At 42.7% G+C, this 20924-nt stretch overlaps 1 protein-coding gene across 2 annotated transcripts in view; it reads right to left on the minus strand.

The window, feature by feature from the left end:
* ADK (adenosine kinase) overlaps positions 1-20924 on the minus strand; it is a 269519-nt gene extending 248595 nt beyond the window's left edge. Inside the window, exons 1-2 of one of the 2 annotated variants that reach the window (XM_071438863.1) lie at positions 20791-20924; positions 4897-4971 (exon numbers count right to left, since the gene is read on the minus strand). In XM_071438863.1, coding sequence (XP_071294964.1) covers positions 4897-4971; positions 20791-20852 — 137 coding nt within the window. In that variant the 5' untranslated portion in view covers positions 20853-20924. Of the gene's footprint in view, positions 1-4896; positions 4972-12278; positions 12432-20790 lie in introns of those variants that run through there. The other variant, XM_071438865.1, reaches the window with a different exon arrangement.

Below are 20924 nucleotides of genomic sequence, written 5' to 3' on the forward strand. Positions count from 1 at the left end.
AGTACAGAATTGCCATTTGTTCTTCGCATTTTTCAAGCTCACTTCAGCATGAGTTTTTGGGGAAGGGTTTGTTTTGCATTGAAGCTGAGTTTGGTGAATAGAGAATCACCTCTGGTTGTATAAAAGCTATTTAGACCCTTGGCCACTTCATGAGAGTTAACTGGATGAATGGTCTTTTGATGTTTGTTTTTTTTTCTATGGGAAGCTACAAAGGCTTCTGTTAGACAGGAGCAAAGGTAACAAACTGAAAATGCTGAGAATAACACAAGCCACAGTTCATACAGACTAACCTAAATTTAACACAAGTAAGCACAAGTTTTTCGTAATTGTCAACTGAAGCTGCTTCACAAACTTTTTCTTAATTTATAATCCACATTTCCACAAGACTGGAAAAGGGATCAAATATGTACATCTTCTTACTTTCATCACAGCAAACACTTAAATAGCTTCACACAAGAATGCTTAATTTACCAGATGTTAATGCTGTTCTAGCACAATAATTTGTGCTCAACTAACCCATCACCTTCTGCCAGTACTCTGCAGTGAGGAAAGGTAAAGGATGCTCACACATCTTGGCATCTCCAGGAATGACCCAACCACTTCCAGTGCTACAGTTAAGTTGGTAGCACACTGCAGGAGATCCACATCCATACTTGTGAAATTATGGATCACAATGACAGCATTTCTTCCTTCACTGCAAGTCTTTTCAGTGGTTACCACCACTCCAAAGACCCCATTCATTCTTCCTTCCCTATTTCTTCAAACCTGTTCTTTCCAGTGAAGAGGAAAAAGAAAATAAACCCACTTCTTGATTTAAAGATAGTTTGTATTTACACCAGAAAAGGCAGGGAAGAGAACTAAGGAACAGATGGGAGAGGGCATGAAAGTTATATAAATTCCAACACTGAGCATTCTAAATTAACTTGTGCAAAGATTGCCACAGACCCTAATTTAAGGGGAAAAAAAAAGACCTAAAGAGAAAAATACTTGTCTGGTTCGACAACCAACAAGTAATCACACAGAAACTTGTAATCCTGGACCATGATGGTGACAAAATAGTCTGCAGGTTTTAACTATAATGGAATTTGCCAGCCCAAGTAGTAAACATACCTCAACTCATGAGATCATGGCTCTGGTCAAGAGCCCAGAAATTAGAGTGAAATACAGCAATATGATTCTTGAAACTTGCTGTGATAAATAAAACATATATCCTAATTTTCCCCTATATCTCCACTCCTTTTTAAGAGCATAGGCTGAAGGATATTTCCATGCTTTTACAGATGCTGGCAATTACAGATATTTTCCTTGCCTTCCCTCTGATCAGTCAGGGAAGATACAAGGTTCCACATACTGGGAAGTTTCAGGACTGGCACAATAGTCCTGTCAATGTCGATTTGTCAACATTGATTCTCTTCTCCTCCTCAGCTCATGCAGCCATAGACCCAGCAAGAGAAGATTTAACCATACCATGAACACACATTTCTCAACCACTGAAGTGCACCTGAGGTGACAAGTAGTGCCCAGCTCTCTATAACCTAAAAATTAACTACAACTAGGTAAGCTAAATTCAGTGTCAAAAACTGAATATTTGCAAAACAGAGCGCTCTAGGGAGAGCAATGAAACACATGCAACCCCCAGATTTTAACAGCGGGACATTTGAGTATTTACAGGAGTAAGCAATACTGAGTTTAGTCTTAAAATGTTATTGGCATGTTAATCAGAATTTCTTTGCCCATTTTAGCAGAGTTTAATGTAAGTAGTGTAGATTAAGTTATTTTTAAATGCCTTTTGGAGTTAAAAGGTAGAAGAATCATTCCTGTTAAATGTCATAGGTAGAAGTGAGTACACCAAAAGCTTTAATGAATACCTGTTAGCAAAGTTATTTTCATAGATTAGCATAGCTATAGTTAGCAATTCACCCACAATGCATTAATTCTTCTTCTATTCCTTCCCCTCTCACCCCTAAGAAGATACTTGCTCTTTGAGTAAGTGTCCATATCTTGATAAATTAAACAAAAATACTCTTAGGTAATGGAGTTGATGCAGACAAAAAACCAAAACAAAACCACATTTCTGATATTTCTTTCATGCAGATACTAAAAATACCCAAAGACATATGGTGGACTATATTTATTTTAAGACTTCTTTCCAGCTCTGTAAACAGAAACTAAAGTGGTTTGTGGTATCACCAGTTTTCAACAGTGCCATCAAAGCTGCTAGCACTTTTGCAGATTGTCTCCCTGAAGAGAGGCAAGAAATGGGACCCAGAAATCTCAACAGAGGCTAAAGCTTCTCTGGCTCAGGTAATGCCAGACTGCTGATATGGTCTGAAAAGCTCAGATGGGCATGGTCAAATTCTGTCGTGATATAAATTAAAACTGCCTCTCCTAGAAAAAGCTTAAAGCCCTCCAAAACTTGTCTAGAGAGCAAAAGACTTTGGAGATCAGATTAAACCAAAATCCACTTTGAAAGCCAAGTATCAGGGTTGTGCTAACCCAAGCCAAAAATACCCACCGAGCCCTCCAACACTGCTCAGTTCCTCAAACCAGTATTACAGGGCAGGAAACTGTTTAGAATCTGCAAGGGGACTGCATTATATATTTATTTTCAGGTTTATTTCTAACATGCATTGTAGGCCAATTAAATATTGTTAAAAAGGCCATGTTCTATACTTCTTTATGCTGCTTCAGTTTGCACTTTCTTAAGAGAAGCTACAAAAATAAGCTGTTTACAGGACTCATTTTAATACTCTTATTTCATTGACAATATATATTGATTAAACTTGCAACATCAAGTCCTTTATTCTGAACAAAGGAATTCTTAAAACTGACTGTACAAGAGGTGGATAAAGTAACAGAAACACTGTAAAAATTAAATGTATAAAATTTTTATGTGTGTTTACCTAAACTTTTCTTGTTTGCCTAAGCTACCTTCTCAAGTCAGAGAGACTGGCTGGCCTGACAACACCATTAAACATTCCCACCCAGCAGAAGAGGTGAGAAACAGACTCAAGGTTGCCAAGATACCAAAAGCTGACACTACATGGCTAGAGACGGGTGCGGGTCTTGCTTGAAAAAAAGAGAAACTACAATGAACAACAATTTCTCTTTAAAATGCTTCACAGTCCTGGAATGTCTATGCTCTTGCACCTCCCTGCAGCATTTGACTAGATAACTTTATTCCAGCAGTTGTTCTACAGCTCCATTTTCTATTTTATCTCTCTTCACAAGCTGAGGAAGGGTGGGATCTGATCCCCATTTCAGAAAGTATTGCAAAAGGTAGTTGGACCTGGAGTAGAAACACTCTTTTTGGTTTGTTAAACAGACTTCTCTGCATACCCTGACAAACAGGGAGAGGGATATCAAATCAGGTGCAGGAGAAGCTAAACAAGCTCCTCAGTTTTGAGGCCATTACCAGAGCTATCACACCATCAGCAGGCTCCTGTGAAACTGCTGGGGGAACACTGCTTATGGCTTTCAATAATGCAACACCCCATAAATGCATCCTGGCAGTAAAGCAATGCTCACAGAGCATGTGCTGCTCCAGCACATAATTTAATTTGTCTGACAGGACTCAAATTTGAATACATAAGACTTCTAATTTTTAAATTAAATTAAATTCTGCACATCACATCACATCCAGTGAAAAGCACAATGCACTCCTGAAGGATTTCAGTGCTGCAGTAGAGATCCCATCATCTCTTTTATGTCAGCAATTTATAAGGATTAGTTGGGGAGTATTGTTGGGTTGGGAGAAGGGCGTTACTAATTTTTAGAAACTGGCTTTCAAGTTATTTCAGTGGAAACATGAGGCACAGAATTACACCAGATTAATTCACTTTTTTTAATATTCAAGACATAGACCTGATTTCTAAAGTTCCAGGTGTTTGAATTTGACACAATCCATTACATTCGTGTCTTTTATTTCCAGCTTACAACACAGAGGCTCTTACTTAAACAAATCTTATGATAAAATATGAGTGATTAAATATTAATGACAAATTATTGCTATTAAAAGCTGCAGAACAAAATATTTGTGGCTGACAATACACATTCAAAAATAAAAACTCTGCACCCGTTCCTTATTTGATGATGCAAAATTTAGTTTTGATGCAACATTTCCATTAACAAAATAAAGAACTATTAGAAAAAAAATTATTAACACTTGAAAAATTAAAGAAAAAAAATTGCAAGCACTCTGAAAGATCAAATCAACTTACAAAGCAGAGAAGAAGTGGCAACAGCAATAAAAATTGGAGGTCAAGCAGAAAGATTTAAAAGAGCAACTGTATTTTACACCTCTGGAAAAAACAGATGTCTAAGCTGATTCAAGAACAAGTAAGCTTAATGACAATCCAGCAATATGGTTATATGGATGGTAGTATAACAAGTAGGCTTAAGCAAGATAATAGACAACCTGATAAGAAGCAGTCCTGTTCCTTACTGATAAACGGGTATATTTTTTTTAAAGGTGTATTTGCACAACTTTTATGGTGTGTTACAGAAATGGCCTATTTACCCCATAGACATCACTGAAGAACAGTACAGTTCATAGTAAATCAAAAGTAGTACATGAAGATTCATACAAGAGCTACCTAAATCTTACTGAAATTGATGATTCCTTCCAATTAAAGACTAACAAAGACAGCATGAGGACCCTAGAATAAATTGATGAAACAACATATGAAAACACAGAAGGTTTTCATAGATAGCACCACCACGGTTTCAGAGAGCAAAAACAATCAAATGACAAATACTGGCTACTTCCAGCACAAGGCCAGAATCCCAGAGATCAGCCTAAACACAGCATTATACAGGCAGGTAGCCCACCATTTATTTATAGGCATAATTCTGGAAACAAAACTTTCATAAAAAAAAAAAGATATCAAGCCTTACTTGTCAAGGAAGTCCTTGTCCACAACTGCACAGATATCAAGCAGAGGATTTCCCATTCCAAACAGGACATTTTCACTGTAAGAGAATCAAGTATTTCATGTTAGTTTTGCACTGGTTTATTGTTTCTAGTACATGTAAAGACTTTATTAGAGAGAAAAACAAAAGAATACACATTTTGCCCAGCACAGTAAATACACTGTGACCTGGCATATACACAGAATCAAATTTGAGTGAAGTACCATCCTACAGTGATCTTTGAGCAATACACACATTATTCTGTTAAACTGTCACTTACTCATATAAAGAATTTAAGCTGCATGCCATGTTCTGGAGTTTTAAAGGATGACATTCAAGTTGTAATACCAAATTTTAGATGGGGAAGAATCACACCAGAGTAATACGAATTTCACTAAAACCTCTCAGTTGTTGGGTACCAACAAATAATTAACAATTTAAGTCTGTTCTACTAAACTGAAACAAAGAGACTACGGATTCTGCATTGTCAGCCATTTTAAACAGTGTAGCTGTCTATTGGTATGTTGGATGTACTTTTTAAGCAATTTGACATTCACTTCTTTCATGTAGAAAAAAGATATCAAAATTACTGTACACAGTATTCTTGAGACAGATAGCTTTAACCTCTTTTTTTAGATTAATTCAGAAACCATGTGTTACATTTTCCTGAATAGCATGTACTTGGGTGATAATGCAGTAATACCAAAGGATTAGCTATGTGGCCTAGTGTCAAGTAGGAGTGAATGCAGCTGTTCTCTAGAACTACATCCAAACCCATCACATTCCTTGCCAAACTAACACCTACTGTCTCCAACCAGCAAGGCACACCATGCTCCAGCTACCAAAGGTACCTTCAGTATGACCACATACACAGGTTGCCCAGGTTTTGGTAGCCAGGGGCCTACAGGGGTGGCTTCTGTGAGAAGCTACCAGAAGCTTCTGCCATGTCCGGCAGAGCCAATCCCTGGTAGCTCCAAGATGGGCATGGTGCTGGCCAAGGCGGGGCTAATTAGAAATGATCGTTACACCTTGATGATCACAGATTTCAGAAGAAGGGGGGGAAAAAGTTATTGTGCAGATGTAATGAGGCCAGAGAAGAGCAGGGTGAGAACATGTGAGAGAACAGCTCTGCAGACACCATGGTCAGTGGAGAAGGAGGGGCAGGAGGTGCTCCAGGCACCTGAGCTGAGGTTCCCATGCAGCCCATGGTGAAGATCACAGTGAAGCAGGATGTGCCCCTGCAGCCCATGGCAAAGATCATGGTGAAGCAGGATGTGTCCCTGCAGCCCTTGGTGAAGATCATGGTGAAGCAGGATGTGTCCCTGCAGCCCTTGGTGAAGATCATGGTGAAGCAGGATGTGTCCCTGCAGCCCTTGGTGAAGATCACGGTGAAGCAGGATGTGCCCCTGCAGCCCTTGGTGAAGATCATGTTGAAGCAGGATGTGCCCCTGCAGCCCTTGGTGAAGATCATGTTGAAGCAGGATGTGCCCCTGCAGCCCTTGGTGAAGATCATGGTGAAGCAGGATGTGCCCCTGCAGCCCTTGGTGAAGATCATGGTGAAGCAGGATGTGTCCCTGCAGCCCTTGGTGAAGATCATGGTGAAGCAGGATGTGCCCCTGCAGCCCTTGGTGAAGATCATGGTGAAGCAGGATGTGCCCCTGCAGCCCTTGGTGAAGATCATGGTGAAGCAGGATGTGCCCCTGCAGCCCTTGGTGAAGATCATGGTGAAGCAGGATGTGTCCCTGCAGCCCTTGGTGAAGATCATGGTGAAGCAGGATGCGCCCCTGCAGCCCATAGAGAAGATCATGGTGAAGCAGGATGTGCCCCTGCAGCCCTTGGTGAAGATCATGGTGAAGCAGGATGTGCCCCTGCAGCCCTTGGTGAAGATCATGGTGAAGCAGGATGTGTCCCTGCAGCCCTTGGTGAAGATCATGGTGAAGCAGGATGTGCCCCTGCAGCCCTTGGTGAAGATCATGGTGAAGCAGGATGTGCCCCTGCAGCCCGTGGAAGTCCACGGGGATGCAGAGATCCCCCTGCAGCCATGCAAGAGACCCAGGCTGGGAAAGGTGGATGCCTGAGAGGGGGCTGGGACCTCATAAGATGCCCATGCTGGAGCAGCCACCTGGCAGGGACCTGCAGACCCATAGAGAGAGGAGCCCATGCTGGAGCAGGTTTCCTGGTAGGACCTGAGACCCTGTGAAGGAGCCGTGCTGGAGCAGCCTGTCCTTGAGGGACTCCAATCAGTAGAACAGTGACAAATGTTGCACTGTGGAAAACATGATTAATAACCTTGATACTAAGACACAGCAAACCATGCTTTAAGTATCCTAGTTTTTGTAGCTTTAAGGACAATCCTTTAGAGCTCATTTCACTGTGAATAAAATGTGGAAGATGCTGCTTGAGACATGTGCTTGATGCTGCTTGTGGAAGATGGAGCCAGAAATCCAGCTCGCTCCTAACTGGAATAGTTAACATCTGCTTAGTAAAAACCTGTAAGACTGGCTAAATACTTTTGTCAGTGTGACAAATAGCACAGTGTTTGAAATAGCATACCCATACGTTACACCTGGCTAGAAGACGAGAGTGAGAGACAGACGACAGCTCAGGAGACATAAGGATAAAGGGGATTGCAGTTGAAGTCACAAGACAGAACATTCACCCTGTTGTAAAACCTAAGTGTTGCATAAGTAGTATATAGGACAATGAATGAAGTCAGAAGTTTTCAAGTGTTGAATGCAGATTTGTTCTAAAGCTATATGTTCCTGTACTTAATGTTTACCTGATTCTCACATGCTGTAAAATTCTACACATCAATAGATTTATAACTACACTTTAAAAAAACCCAAACAAACATATAATGGATAACTTCTGTATAAGACAAGAGCCAGCACTTTAATGGTCAGTATGCCAGAAAACAGCAGCTGTACTTACAAAAAAAAATCTGAAATACAGCTCACATGCTGAGGTCACCGCCTATGAAGAAGTTACCACGTTCAATGGAAAAGCAGAATAGAAGCTACCCAACATTCAATGAGCTGTGGGCTACAGAACCTGCAGGTAAATGTGCTCAAAGCAGCACAAGAGCAGCTTTGTGCAGAAGCTCTATGAAGCCAATAACATGTGCAAACTCCTCCCATGTCAGCAGCAGCAGGAACCAGAACTTTCAGTGCCATTTAATCCAGGCAGCTCTTTACATCACATGTAAGTCCTGCTCATTCCCAAGCCTTCCTTCACCCACAATATTTTATTATCATCTCCATTCAAGTATTCCAGAGGCTGTATGTAGGGCACCATTTGGAATCAAGTTTGAAAAGCCAAGGTAGCTATCATTAGATTAGTAAATGTATGTTTAGAAACATTCCACTGAAACTCCTGGGCAAACTCTCCTCGAATTCCGTATGGTTGTTTCTCACAACTAAATGTAGGACAGCAGAACTTGACAACATTTTAAACACATAAAAGTTTGAGTAGATTTAACATTGATTTTGCTGAAGAAATCAAGTTAAGTGTCATAAACTGTTTATCTATTTTTGCAAATAATCTAAACACATAAGATAACATATACTAATCTCTAGCTCTGTGTCTTCAACTAAAATGTATTTCTACATTTTTGGTTCTTCCTAGGTGTTAAAATTATCTAAGCCCTAAGATATTAGAACTTCTGTGCTTAAAAATATGTATTAACATTCCATTGGAGAAAAAAAAAAAAGAAAAAAAAAAGAAAAATCCATACACTCCACTTGTACTGGGGACTGGAGTTGTATTTTTCCTGAACTGTCACTGTATTTGATAAAAATACCTTTATGGGCAAAACGGGAAAAGTCTAAAGAAAAGTCTAAGTCACAAATTTTTAAAAGTCAATAAGCAGGTATTTAAGAGGTTGGACTCCATCTCAGAGGTCTTTTCCAATGTAACTGATTTTGGGATCCCTCACTGTGATCAGCATTTTCTAATACAAGCTTTCTGACCAATTTGGAAGGTCCTACTGTTAAAGAGGAAGACTTGACTGTGTAAATTGTTAGCATGTTCAACCTGACTAACCCAACACTGGCTACATTTAGTGCAATGCAAATCACCCTTCCCTTCTGGAGGAGCTGCAAAGTTTCCACACTGTTATACTATGGCACTGCTTGTGGCACTACATGAGGTACAGCAACTACTTAGTTTCAGGTTGATCCTCAGTAAAAATAAAAAAAATATATAAATCTCATATACTCTGTAAAGCCACCTAAGCCTCTGTAAAAGCATAAAATAAGCCAAATATTTATGATTCTGGAGAATGCTAAATTTACGAGTCTCCAGAGTGAAAATTTGAGATATTAAACAGTTATATTCTCACCAAGTTGTTTGAACAGCAGATTTGAACCTTAGAGGCCTTATGTTTGCTGTTCAGTCACACTGGACATCTGCAGTTATTAAAATTTCAGTGATTATTTCCAACCAACTAGAGATAAAACATAGTGAGGAATCAGTAATAATTTCCTGAAGTTTGAGATTCCACAATACACAGGTTATTTGGGAACACATCTCTACCAGAGAACACACTTTTGTATTCCCCTGCCTCCCTGACTCCCCTCAGTCCCTTCTCCTTCCCTGCAGTACTGGGATCATTCAAAAAGGATGTTCTTGTTTAACCCAACTAACCTACTGCAAAAGAACATCTGGATCAGTTCTTCAGGAAGCAGGTGATAAATCCTTCACCTGCACAAATTAAGGGCACATATCATTGACTATACAGTCAGCATCTATGTGCATACACGTACAGACACACAAAGAGTACATATATATGAACAAGATTTATACTTTCTACACTCCAAACTACAAATAAGATGTTCAAATAAGAGGTAGAAATCTAAAAGTTGTTTGGACAAAAATACACCATCCATCTAGCAGGCAAAACTGAAGAACAGTAACTACAGAGAGCTTTGATGTACATCACATTCACATTCTTAATTACTGACAAGCTGCAACGAATTTTATGAGTTTGGCTTTTAACTTAGGACTACATGAAGTGTGAGTTGCAATCACAAATTCAAGCAATGGAACTCATTAAGTATAAATAAATCTTCATCTGTTAATTAGGTGTTTTGTTCAGACATTACTAATATGACTGATTTTATACAAATGGCCAGTGTTTCACACCTTACTCTTATCACAAGTGGCAGAAGTGATAAAATGAAACCAAACTAGATAAAAACAAAACAACAAACCCAAACATATAAACAAAAAAGAACGCAAAACATCAGTACTGAGCTATCCTTGAACCTCATAAGAAGCCAACGAAATTAACTGCAACTGAACGATCTGGAAAGCTGTGTCCAATCTCATGCTCTACTGCTGCAGGCATTTTTTAAAATATGGTCCTGATTGAAGTTGGCTGCTGAGCATTAGCAGCACTATATCCAACTATCACACAATATTGTTATCATCCCAGGCTGCTGCGCACTTCCGTGGAAGAGCAACATCAAAATATCAGTGAAAGCTTATTATTAGCTACTGGCACGGAGACAGAGGAATATTTTGGGCCTTGGGATACTGGCAACTCAGAAAGCCTTAAACATGGCTGAGACATTTGGGTGTGCAATCGCATGGCAGCACGGTGTGTGCCTAGTCTTCCTTTTACAAATTTAAGAGATGGTCTTGTAAGATCTAAAATATTAGTATTTCTAAAGGGTTTCACTATGCCCTTGAAAGTAAGGCAAAAACAAGGCATGTTTTAAGCCTGTCCTCAGCATATCCATTTCAGTTTAAAACCCCATATAACACAAGATTCGAACTTACCAAAAGTCATTTTTATGTTTAGTTAAAGCAAAACAGCAATAGTACCAGATTTATAGCACTTGACTAGCTATAAGCTCTTAACTAAGAGCATCCCTCTCTCATCCCACATACCCATGTAACATCATTACAAGCAGGACAATACTTACATCAGTAAGTAACTCATCTAACACAGAAGTACCTTAGAACTATTATCCCATCCTTCCAGAGTTCAGACAATTTTCTTGCATCACTGGTCAGCAAATCACTTTAGCATTTAGACCTTAAACACATAAGGTGGCCTGCTGGACTGCTTACATGCTTTCCTGACGTGGGTCTTAAGCGAAGACAATATTTGGCTAAGCAGTTACATATTTACATACTGACTTAGAGGAATATCTTCAGTGAAGGTTTAATTTATTATGAAACTTTTGTAGTTTTCTAAAGTGACACACTCACAGGCTCCAACTTTGAAAACAAGCCGAAAAGCTTTGGCCTTATGTAAGCAAGGCTGCCGCAGAAAAAAACTGTTCCACCACTACCCAGCTCCTCACACAGCTGCACTAACTTCACAAGCCCCAGCAGTGAAATACTATTGCAATTTCAAAGTTACCGTCTCGGTCAGAAACGGTGTGAGTGAAACCTGATACACAGAGTTTGGAGGGTGGAGAGAGAAGATGGGAGAACGGCCTTGAATTATAGAGGCAATTTGATAATTATTAGGCATTTCTTTAGCAGCCAAAGGCCCGATCAAAGGCTACCGATTTACCTCACAATACAACCCCATCTTGAGATGAAGTGTTTGGGGGAGAAAAACTATTCTCAGTAACTCCTTTCACTGAATGTTAAGTTACGGGGGTTTGTCATCCTCCGGGTTTGCTGACAGGCTGATATCACCGCAGTTCCAACAGCCTGCCAAGAGCCTAGCCCGCTATTAACACCCCTCTTCTCGTTATTGGGGATTCTTTTAAAATCTAGTTGCAGTGAAGGCAAGCTACAGCGAGGGTTTAAGGTTCCAAAGCGGCTGCCGGAGCCCCTGGACACGCATCCTCCCACGCCCACGGGCGGCACCCCGCGGCGGGCGGCGGCCGCCCACGCCCAGGCGCTACCTGTGACAGCGGCACCGCCGCCGAGCGACGCCGCACGCAGCCCCCGGCCACCGCCCCGCGGATCAGCGGAGCACCTGCGGGCCCGGCCCGGCGCTGCTCGGGGCTCTCGCTCCCGGTGCCGCTGGGAACCGGCATTGCCCAGTGCCGCCGGGAGCCCCGGCCGGGCGCGCCCACCTGCCCGCGAGAAGCCATCGCGGCGCCCCGGGAGCGCTGTTCCCACGGGGCTGAGGGGCCGCCGGGGCACCGGCACAGCTCTCCCTCCTTCCTCGCCCCAGGGGAGCGGGCGTGCAGCCACCAAACCAACTCGCGGCACAGGGAGAGGGATGGGACGAAGCCGCGCTGCCCCGCACGGTGATTACACAGCGGGGAGAAGAGCCCGGCTGCGGCGGAGCATCGCGCCGGGCGCCTCCGCCCCGCCAGCGGGAGCGCATCAGCACCCGCCGCCCCTTCCCCCGGGATGCGGGGCTGTGCTGCGGGCGCTGCGCGGGGGCTCGACGTTACCTGAGAGTGGCCATGGCTCCACGCCCGCCCGGCCGCCCGCGGCAGAGTCCCCTGGCAGCGGCACCGTCACCTCTCCGCCCGGCGCCCGCGCCTCAGCCGCGACTGAGCGCCGGGCAGCGCTCGGCCGGCCCACCGCGCGCCCCGCCCCGCCCGCTCGCGCGTCCCGCCATTGGCCGGGCGGCCGGCGGGGCGGGCCCAGGCCCTGCGCGGCGGCCGCGCGGCGCGAGGAGCCGCGGGGCGCTGCCGACGGGCCCCGCGCCCCGGTTCGGCAGCGCCCGGTACCGAGCGGTGCCGCCCGCCCGGCACCCCCGGGCTCCTCGACCGCCATCTTTGGTACGGGCGGAGAGCGCGCGCCTCCCACACAGCTCCTGCTGCTGCCCTCCGCGAGCCCCGGCGGCCAGCGTGGGAGACAGTGACAATTGGCCAAGGGAAAACAAAAAAAGTTTAGCGGCGGTAGCCCCGCGGAGGTGCGGGGCTCGAGCCGCACCGCCCACAGTAAAGATGGCCAGCGGAGCCCCTGGCAACGCTGCCCCTCGGCTGTCACGGGGCCGTGGGAACCGAGGGGACACCCCTGCCCCGGCTCTGTCCTGGCCGCGGGCTGACGCCCGCCCCGACACACGATCGCTGCACCCTCGACACGAACGCGTTTTCATTTTTCTTTAACTGTGCCTTGGGTCAGCGAGTGACCCCCTGCGGAGCCTGCCTTCCCCCGCAGGCGGCGGCCGCCGGGCGCGGGGCCGGGCTGCCGAGCCCCGGCGCACATCGCCTCATTCCAGGCTGCCGGAGCGCCTGGCAGCCACCTGTGGAACGCAGCGCTCCGGCTGCCCAGGCGGCCAGACCACAGGCTGGAAACACGGGAAGAAAAGGGCAGCCCGGCATTGCTTACTGCCTTTTCTTATTCGCCTGACACTGGCAGAACTGCCGTATCAGAAAGAGAAAGCCTCGCTTAAGCCAGGTTTCTATCGTCACTCCTCATTTGGCTGTCAAAGTTACTGCCACATTGTGCAGATTTGGCACTTACTTTGTTAACTTACTAGCACCAGAAGCACTGATTCATGAAACTGAAGCCAATAGGTTGTTTTTGCCAAAAATGAATCCCACGTTGTTAAGTACTGCTGTGTCACCTCTAACTAAATATTTAAACTTGACAACTTCATAATCCTGTGGTTATTAGTCCGAAGTTTCCCTTCCTTTCCATCTACAAAATGGGAATATTGTACTCAGAAAAATTAAAGCCAAACTTTCCATCTATTTCTAATTTTCCTCTCAGAGGAGATGATGCCAAAATATGACACACCGATGAAGGTCAAGGACCTGCATTGTCACATGAAAATAACAGAAAAAATTATGCTCAATACCTGATGTAAGACAAATCTCCTAGGTTCTCTAAATCAGACACTCGAAAAATAATCACCACTTATTGAACTTATCACAAAATTCTCATTATTGACTTGTGTCAGGGGTCCTGAAAAGTCTAATAAGAGTAGGAAACTAAGAGTAGGAAACTAAGAGTAGGAAACTAAGAGTAGGAAACTAAGAGTAGGAAACTAAGAGTAGGAAACTAAGAGTAGGAAACACATCCATCCTCTTACTGTTATTGTAACACAATGTGTAAGAGGTCCTCAAATCCTGAGGGAGGATTCTGAGCTCTATTGAAATGCAAATACATACATACATAATGGTTGCATCTTCTGATTCATGTTGAACTATTTATTATGTCCAGTTTAACAGTTTCAGTGCTTAATAGCCAAACCTCTGTTTTGTAACCTAGAAGGTGGGGGAAGGAGGATCCCAGCACCAACAAATATAGTAATAGCTACATAACTTGTTATTGTATATAACTATAGAATGCAACTGTCTTCTTGGTTCTATCACTGTATTCAAAATATTAAAAACCTTTTTTTTAAAAAAAATCTAGTTGTAGATTCTCTCATAAATAATTGCCTGATTTTAACAAGCACATAAAGATATGTAAAGAAAAATAGATGTATACACGAACTATATCTACAGTAATTTGCAACATACAACTGCATATTATGAATAGCAAGCTACAGAGCAAGAGGCCAAATGAGGTACCATCAAATGTTTCTAAATTTTACCACTTGAGCATATTTTCTCTAAAAAATATTAACGTTTTTTCATGGAATAGCATGTATGACACCTCAACAGCAGTCAATAGCACTTTATAAGCTTGCAGCTCTTCCCTGTGCCAAATCATTTTGGCAGTGCTATCACATACGCACAGGTTCTACTGCTACTGACATCGAGACACCACCTACCCTACTACCACTTATCACTGGGCTTTTAGTCATTGGCCAGGGAACTGCTACACATCCAGACCGAACCCTAGTCTAAGGAAGTGGAGAAACAGCAGTCAGAGTATTGCTGGAAAAATGGTCAGTTATGACTTATAGTCATTCAGAGATGAACTTAATGCCTGTGCCCCGAGTTCAACTTGCAGTCCCACCATGTATGTGCTGGGCAGGCAGTCTGAGTTTGCCTTCCTCACCCCTGACGTTCCAAACTCCCCCTGCTTGCATGGGGCAGCTGACCTTGCCTTCACATGTGATCCGGCCTCAGAAATCCCTGAGAGAAACATGAAATTTACAGCTTTTGTATCTATCTACATATATAATGTCTGACACAGTCTAACCACTGTGCTTTCTTGACCGCTGTTGTTAGTATACAAAAGAGAAATCTTCATGACCATGTCACTTTCTCTCTATATATAAACAACTTCCTTGGGTTATTTCACTAAAATGTTTCCTTTCAAGGACACTATTCAAAATGAACTCCACCCCTACCTGATAAAATAACAGGCAGGCATATGAGAACATTTAAAATTGTACTTTAGTGAAGTAATCCATGAAACTCTACACATTATATATTTGTAACTTGTAACCAAGAGATAGGCAATCTAGGCCTTAACCTTGGACTAATGTGTTATGTTTTACACCACAAACATTTGGTATAAATCTTACAGTTTGCAATATGTAAACAAAAAGTTCTCTATTAACCCCCATATTTTCACTCAATTTCTTCAAAGTACAAAAGTAAGGTTGATCTTAGATAAGCTGCCCATCTGTTTCCAAGACAGAAGGATGATCTTTTACGCAATAGCCCCAGCAGACATTATAAAATGGGACTAGTGAGCAGCAAGTCCACAAATTCTCTTTCAATAACAGCATTTTGCAGAGCTTGCAAATATCTTCTATTATAACAGTTGCTTTGGAAACTTTTCTACAGAGAGAATTTAATATCTTGCAACATAAAATAAGATGCATTTTTAGCTTGTATGGGTTCTACTTGCAAAGTGTTAAAATCTTTTATTATTTTTAAAATTCTGTGACATCATCCCATTTTTTTCATGTAACTTCACAGAGTGTTCAGCTGTAAAAGCAAAGGAAAGTCAATAAATCTGCTGACTCTTCAGCATACTGCAGACATCCATACTTTCTTTTATTTTATTATAATTAAATAGCATAGCCCTTGAAACAGTTACAACTGCTTTGTACCACTGAATGTACAAGGAAGAAAACCCCACAACAACCTTTCACTGTAAATGAAATCCCAAGGTAGCATAAAGCCAGCAAGTAGCTTTTTCTTACCATATCCTTCAAGTGCAGAACAGCTTTGACTGTGGTCAAATCATCATCATCATCATTATTATTATTATTACTGTTCAAAATGGAAAAAATCCCTTTCCCTTCCCTGAAATCTGAGTAATACCCAAAGACTTCTCTTCTTCACACAAAATGCATTGATATTAGATAAATAATAATATTTTGTACTACTATTATACATTATATGAATAATACATTTTTAAAAATCAATTTATGTAAATAAAAAATGAACAGCCTTGAAAAAAACATAGTGTTCACATTGTATCTGCAAATTCAATTTACTTTTTTCAAGAAGATAAGATTTTCCAATACACTGTCAGCAAATAGTAATTAATGACCTTTAGATAGCAACCCATTCCCTGCTTCTGAAACTGGTTTTGTGAAATATTTGTGTACCATGCCTGTGTAAGTAACTACTAAAATTCAATATCACAACCTTGTATCACAAGCCAGAATTTTGCTTCCAAGATTTCCACATGAAATATACCTTAGCAATAGCAGAGTAAGCCAAGGTCTTGTGCTACAGAATTTCACATTGCTACACTAACACCATAGTCAGCTAATTCTACATTCATTTAAGTCTCGTTCCTGGGCACCTTCCTTGTCTGTTCATAAGCAATATTAGTAGATCCAATGAGGTGAGTAATCCTACACAAACTGTTCCTTTAGTTGAAAAAGAAGGGACTCAAATCTCAGGAAAACACCATTTCAAGATGAAATAGGCCTATTTACACTGGCTCTTCTCTCCCAGGTAATCCAGCTTGCAAGCACCCTCAGGGACAGGACTAGTCCCAGTGACTTAAGGGAAGCAAGGACTTATCCCAGCAAGGCAGAGCTGCCCCTCTCTGCAGGGTATTGGCCAAGGCTGTTATGTCTAAACTGCTGCTGCGGGTGTGACTCTGCTGGCCAGGTGGGCTGCAGGTAACATCAGTAAGGAAAGACAGCCTGTGGTCCAGAGAACAAAGAGCCTTCCCACAACCTCCTTTTCCTCAGGTTACACACTCCCTACAATAAAGCAAGGAATTACTTCAATTAAAAGGATGAAACACCACAGCAACCTTCTCCAAAACAAGAACACAAAATCGTGGAAACATGACACATGCTGTGCAAAATCCCAGAGGATTACATCAAAGGCCAGGTGAAGACACTTGACAACGGTAATTTGAGAGTTACACATCTGAACAATGGAAAGCAGTGCCCGCACCGTAAGAGCACAGGAGTTTCCATGCTGCAAGTTATTCCGGTTTTGGATGTATTTCTGTCAACACAGCTTGGAAGGGAAGGTAACTGCTGTTACATCCTAAATAAAACAAAATTAGCAACGTCTGTTGCTAGTGTCCTCAAGAGCATTTGTCTGATTTCTAAAGCAGACTAAATATTCATCTGAAGAAAAAGTCTATTGCTTTAATTCTGGGAACAAACGCGGCAAAGTGCTTCGGTTTCAGATCTTTCTTTGACCTGAGGACATTACGAGCACCAACATGGAAAATGTTACCTGTATTTGCAGAAATAGGAAATAGGAAAGTAAGAAAACTATAAGCCATGAAGACAAAAACTGAAATGAACACAAATAGGGAGCAAGGTGAAATTATAAACAAACAAACAAACCCCAAACCCAAACCAAGAGATAAAAGAGAAAGAAAAATTATTTACTAAATTCTAACTGAAAGCTTAGTCACAGATAACTTAAAATATTCAGACTCTTATTTCATTTATAAAGAATTGATAAAGGAATAAGCTAAATTAAAAGTCAGCTTATTAAAAAAAATTTAAAATGCGTGAAATTAGCAATATTTTTTACAGCCACTAGTATCAAGCTTTCTAAAATCTAGTGGAACAGTAATGACAAAGGACTGCTTTTGGTAACATTCACAGAGTATTTGACAATTTATTCTTAAAATGAAGAGATGTCTAATAGCAGAAGAGGAAGAATACTGTACTTTTTACTTTTAGTATGAACTATTTGCCCAACTCAATGCTTACATTGTCTTCTAGATAAACTGATTTGTTCAAACAACTAGCCACGTCATGACTATTCAATCAATACAGCAGCTGCAGAACAGCCAGAAGGTCATCATGCAGCACAAGGGATTTGACAAGTTTGTGCGCAGAAGGAAAAATGAACATGCCTATTTCTATACAGACACGTACATATAAGTTCAAACATTTCTACAGAAAATGTCCAAATTCTTTCATCACTGTACCAGGCTGCTAACAGAATCTGCTTGTGTTTTTCACAGACTTCCCTAACAAAACCAAATATAAAAGGACACAAATCCTTAGTAATTCTCCTCTAAAGTAACACCTCATGATGTTTCCAGTAAGTTGATGCTGCCACTCCATGACAAGCCATTTGCAGTTTTGCAAGCCCATTTTCTGTCCAAACAGTGCAGTTCACACACGTACAATGATATTCTACTTCACACAGCAGAGATGCAGTCAGAAGCCCGAAACAAGGCAGCACACATTGATGGCCTTGCCTAAAGCCCATTGGTTTGTAGTAGGGATTTGCAAGCCTCAATAAAGACAATGCAAAACCTGCCGCCCAGCAGATGAATGTCAGCACAACACATTGTTGGGCTGGGAATGCCAGTTTGGGTCTCGGGCTTTGTGTGCTGCTCACTGGGTGGCAAAAGCCAGCCATCCTACACTGCTTTCAAACAAGTGTACCTTCCTGAACCCAGTCAGCTTTGCCACCTCGTGAGGGAGTTATATTTGCTTTCCTTTGTCTGAAAAGATCCAAAGGGTCAAAAAATGTATCCATGAAACCTCTATGAAGCCACTTTGAGAGGATAAATGTGGTACAACTGCCTTTGTTGAATCCATTAGACATGGTCTTCTGAAGAGACTGGCAAGCCTCAGACCTACATGTTGAGAAGAAGGAATCGTTCTCTATAATCTCAAATTCTTGCTCTAACAAGTATAATGTTATTGAGCTCCAAAAAATTTTAAGTGATTTTTCACTTCTTTTCTAATCTATAGAGGAACTGTTTCCAAGCCTATCTAGCAATGCTTTACATTTAAACTGTTTCCAAGCCTATCTAGCAATGCTTTACATTTAAACTGAATCTCGTTACAAATACAGCCAAGTCATGGAACCTCGACCAGTCTGGTACTTTCTCTAGTGGCTTTTAAGTCCCACAACAGCACTCAGCCAAACACGTTCTTGCCAATGAGTGTTGAGGTCTGCTAAATCTAGTCCAACCACCAACTGCTTCATGAGTTCAACCTGTGGCAAACAGCACACATTAACTTTATTTGATCACCAGTTAATTACGGCATTTCTCCTCTTATGAAACAGAGCTGGAGCCTATTTATACTTTGGCTTGAAATAACTTGCAACAGAATTAGCATATGCAAGTTCTAACAACATTCCTCATGTTTTATCTATCATACCTTACAGAAGTAGTATTTGCAGTTTAGTCAGTCATTACCAGAGCATGTCACCAATGCCTTTCATTCCACTGCTAACAACCTTTAAATTTTTAACTCAGTACCAATAATATACTCAAATTTTAAATTTTTCTCATGTTTCATCTTAAAATGCTGTTTCCTCTAATAAACTTTATTAACAGAAACATTGCAGATGCCAGTTTCTTGCCTCATCTTGCTTTAAGGGCCATGGAGATAACTGTTGTTTTTTGACTACAACTTTATCTTGCTGTCTGCTATTTATTTGCTTTCAGAGCTCAGCCACATCTTCCCTCTTCTACTATCTGCAACTGAGCTTGTCAACCATTATTAAACTTGAAAAGTCACTTGGCTGCTGAAGAAGTATCCTGACTTTGACAAATTTAATAGGATTAGCTCTTTCAATAAGGACATCAGTACCAAAAAAGACTGTTCTCATCTCAGTACTAAAGTACATCCCCTTTATACTATATTTGAGTGAGTTATTAGTTAGCAGTTATCGCCAAGATAATTTTGGACCTTTCAGGGCTTATGCCATTAATTCTCTTCATACACTGAACAGTTGGAAGGAAGTTAGCTAGCTTACAATTATATTCATATCTGAATAATCCTGAGAAAACAAACTTGAAACTGTACCAAAAAAACCCCAAGCTGCTCTACAGCTCTCAGTACTCAGAGTTCTCATTTTGACTGTGCATCCTCCATTGAGAAACCTTACATTTTTCTGCTATGACACTTACAAATAAATTACTTATGTCTGTGCAGGCCATCATTCAGATGGGATTCAGTCAGCGCTATTGTACTGTAATCACAGAAATGAGGAAGTATAGCAAATCGCACAAATTACTTCAATATGAAAATATTTTAAAATATATGGTAGGTCTTAAAGAGAATGTGACTGTTAACGCGGATTTTCAGTTTCCTGTCCAACAGGGACAGAGACCCTCGCACGAGTATTACTCGGGGCATTTTTCAGAGGCTGCTTCCAAAGGGGAGGCAGAAGCATTGACAACCCCAGCTGTGCTCTAGTTCGGGGCCATCGCTGCGGGCAGCGTTCCGTTCCACCGCACCCCATCCAGATGCTCAGCAGCTCATTCGCACTGACCGCCCCGACCCCAGGGCACAGCGCGACCCCCGCGCCTCCCACCCGCCCCTGCCTCGGCTGCGCGGAGCCCGGTGCGGCGGCGCCCCCGGGCACCCGCCGGGCCCGGGCAGCGGTACCGCGGCAGGAGCCGGGGCAGCGCGGCGGGACGGCCCCGCCGCCGCCTCCACGTGCGCCCGGTGCCGCGGCGGGGCCGCCCGCACAGCCCGCGCGCAGCCCGGCCGAGCACAGCCCGGCGCGGCGGGACCCTGCCGGCGGAGTCTGACCGCACCGCGGCGGCGGCACGTGTCTCGCCCTCCGCCGGGGGCAGCACCAGCCGCCCTCCGGCACCCGCAGGGGTTGCTCGCGAAGCAGCGCCCGTCCCGGAGCCCGTTACCTCAGCTGCTGCTGCTTCTGCTCCAGCTTGAGCTTCTTGGCTTGCGGCTCCCCCGCTGCCATCTTCGCGCTGGGCGGCGTGCGGCGCGCTCCGCTCCCCTCGGCCCGCCCGCCGGCCCCGATCCGCCCCGCCGA

Source organism: Agelaius tricolor, unplaced genomic scaffold, assembly GCF_023055355.1.
Source record: "Agelaius tricolor isolate 1412-34295 unplaced genomic scaffold, bAgeTri1.0.p SCAF_13, whole genome shotgun sequence".
Lineage (NCBI taxonomy): Eukaryota > Metazoa > Chordata > Aves > Passeriformes > Icteridae > Agelaius > Agelaius tricolor.